This window comes from Homalodisca vitripennis, unplaced genomic scaffold, assembly GCF_021130785.1.
Source record: "Homalodisca vitripennis isolate AUS2020 unplaced genomic scaffold, UT_GWSS_2.1 ScUCBcl_13763;HRSCAF=24139, whole genome shotgun sequence".
In the NCBI taxonomy this organism is placed as follows: Eukaryota; Metazoa; Arthropoda; class Insecta; order Hemiptera; family Cicadellidae; genus Homalodisca; species Homalodisca vitripennis.
Genome location: NW_025789870.1, coordinates 1 through 1,603, shown reverse-complemented (window position 1 = coordinate 1,603; position 1,603 = coordinate 1). Strand labels below are relative to the sequence as shown.

The window sequence follows — 1,603 nt, the reverse complement described above, 5'->3', positions numbered from 1 at the left end:
CCCAACCAGACCAACAGAAGACCAGGGGCCACCCACACGCCCCCCAAAACCCCAAGCCGCCCCCCCAGCCCACAAGCCCCCAGACCCCCCCCCCCAGCACCCCAGCAAGGGGCCCCGCCCCCAGCCCCCCCCCGGGCAGCACCCCCCCAAGGGGGAGCCCCCCCAAAAGAACCCCCCCAGCCCAGGCCACCCCACCCAGCAGGCCCAGAAACCCAGACCCCCCAGCCAACCAGCCCAGCAACAGCACCCAGCCCCACCACACGGGCCACAGAAAAACCCAAAAAGGGGCCCCCAACAGACCCCGACCCCCAGGCCCCCCAACCCCAAACCCAGAAGAAGCCCCCACCCACCCACCCCCAGACCCCAACCAGGGGCAGCGGGGACCACCCCAACCCCCCACACACCCCCCAAGCCAAAGGCAGAGAAGGGGACAGCCGGGCACACCCCCAACCCCCCCAGAAGCCCACCACCCCCAGCCCACCCCCCAACAGAAACCCCCACCAACAGAAAACCACACCCAGCCCACCACCAGCCCCCCACACAGGCACACCCCCCAACAAACAGGCCCAAAACACCCCCCAAAACCCCCCCCCAACCCACCCCCCCCCCCCCACCACCCCCCCCCACCCCCCCCCCCCCCAAAACCCAACCCCCCAAACCCCCCCCCCCCAAGCCCCCCCAACCCCCCAGCCCCCACCAGCCCCCCCCCCCCCCACCCCCAACCAAAGCCCCCCCCCCCCCCCCCCCACCCCCACCCCCCCCCCCCCCCCACCACCAACCCCCCCCAGACCCCAAAAAAACCCCAAAACCCCCCAAAAACCCCCCCCCAAACACCCACCCCCGCCCCAAAAAAAAACCCCCCCCGGGGCCCCCCCCCCCCCAAGAAAAAAACCCCCCAAAAAACCCCCCCCCCCCCAAACCACCCCAAAACACCCCCCAACCCCACCCCCCCAGCCCCCCCCACCCCCCCCACCCCCCCCCCCCCCCCCCCCCCCCCCCAAAAACCCCCAAAAACCCCCAAAGCCAGCACCCCCCCAAACCCCCCCAAACCCCCCCAGCCCCCCCCACGCCCCCCCCAAAAACCCCCCCCCACCCCCACCCCCCCCAGCCCCCCCCCCCCCCCCCCCCCAAACCCCACCCCAGCCCAACCACCCCAACCCCCCCAAAACCCCCCCCCCCCCCCCCCCCCCAAACCCCACCCACCCCCCCCCCCCCCCCCCCAAAAAGCCACCCCCCCCCCCCCAACCCAAAAACCCCCCCCCCCAGACCCCCCCCCCACCCCCCCAGCCCCCCCCAAACCCCCCCCCCCAGCAAACCCCCCCCCCCCCCCCCCCCCCCCCCCCCCACAACCCCACCCCCCCCCCCAAAACCCCGGGGCCCCCCCCCCCCCCCCCCCAACCCAACCCCCCCACCCCCGGCCCCAAAACCCCCAGCCCCAAAAACCCCCGCAAACCCAAACCAGCAGCAGCCCCCCCCCCCCCACAGGCAACCCCCCCCCCCCGGGGCCCCCGGGGCCCCCCCCCCCCCCCAACCCCCCCCACCCACCCCCCCCCCCCCCCCCCCCAGCCCCCCAGCCCCCACCCCCACCCCCCCCCCCCCCCAC

General features: G+C 75.7%; 1 protein-coding gene across 1 annotated transcript; it reads left to right on the top strand.

Annotated features, from left to right (window-relative positions):
- Window positions 1-56: 56 nt before the first annotated feature.
- Window positions 57-544, top strand: LOC124375128 (proline-rich protein HaeIII subfamily 1-like; the record flags this gene model as incomplete). Its single annotated transcript, XM_046833236.1, has 1 exon — window positions 57-544. A coding segment is annotated over one exon (488 nt), but the record flags the coding sequence as incomplete, so codon positions are not given.
- Window positions 545-1,603: the final 1,059 nt, after the last annotated feature.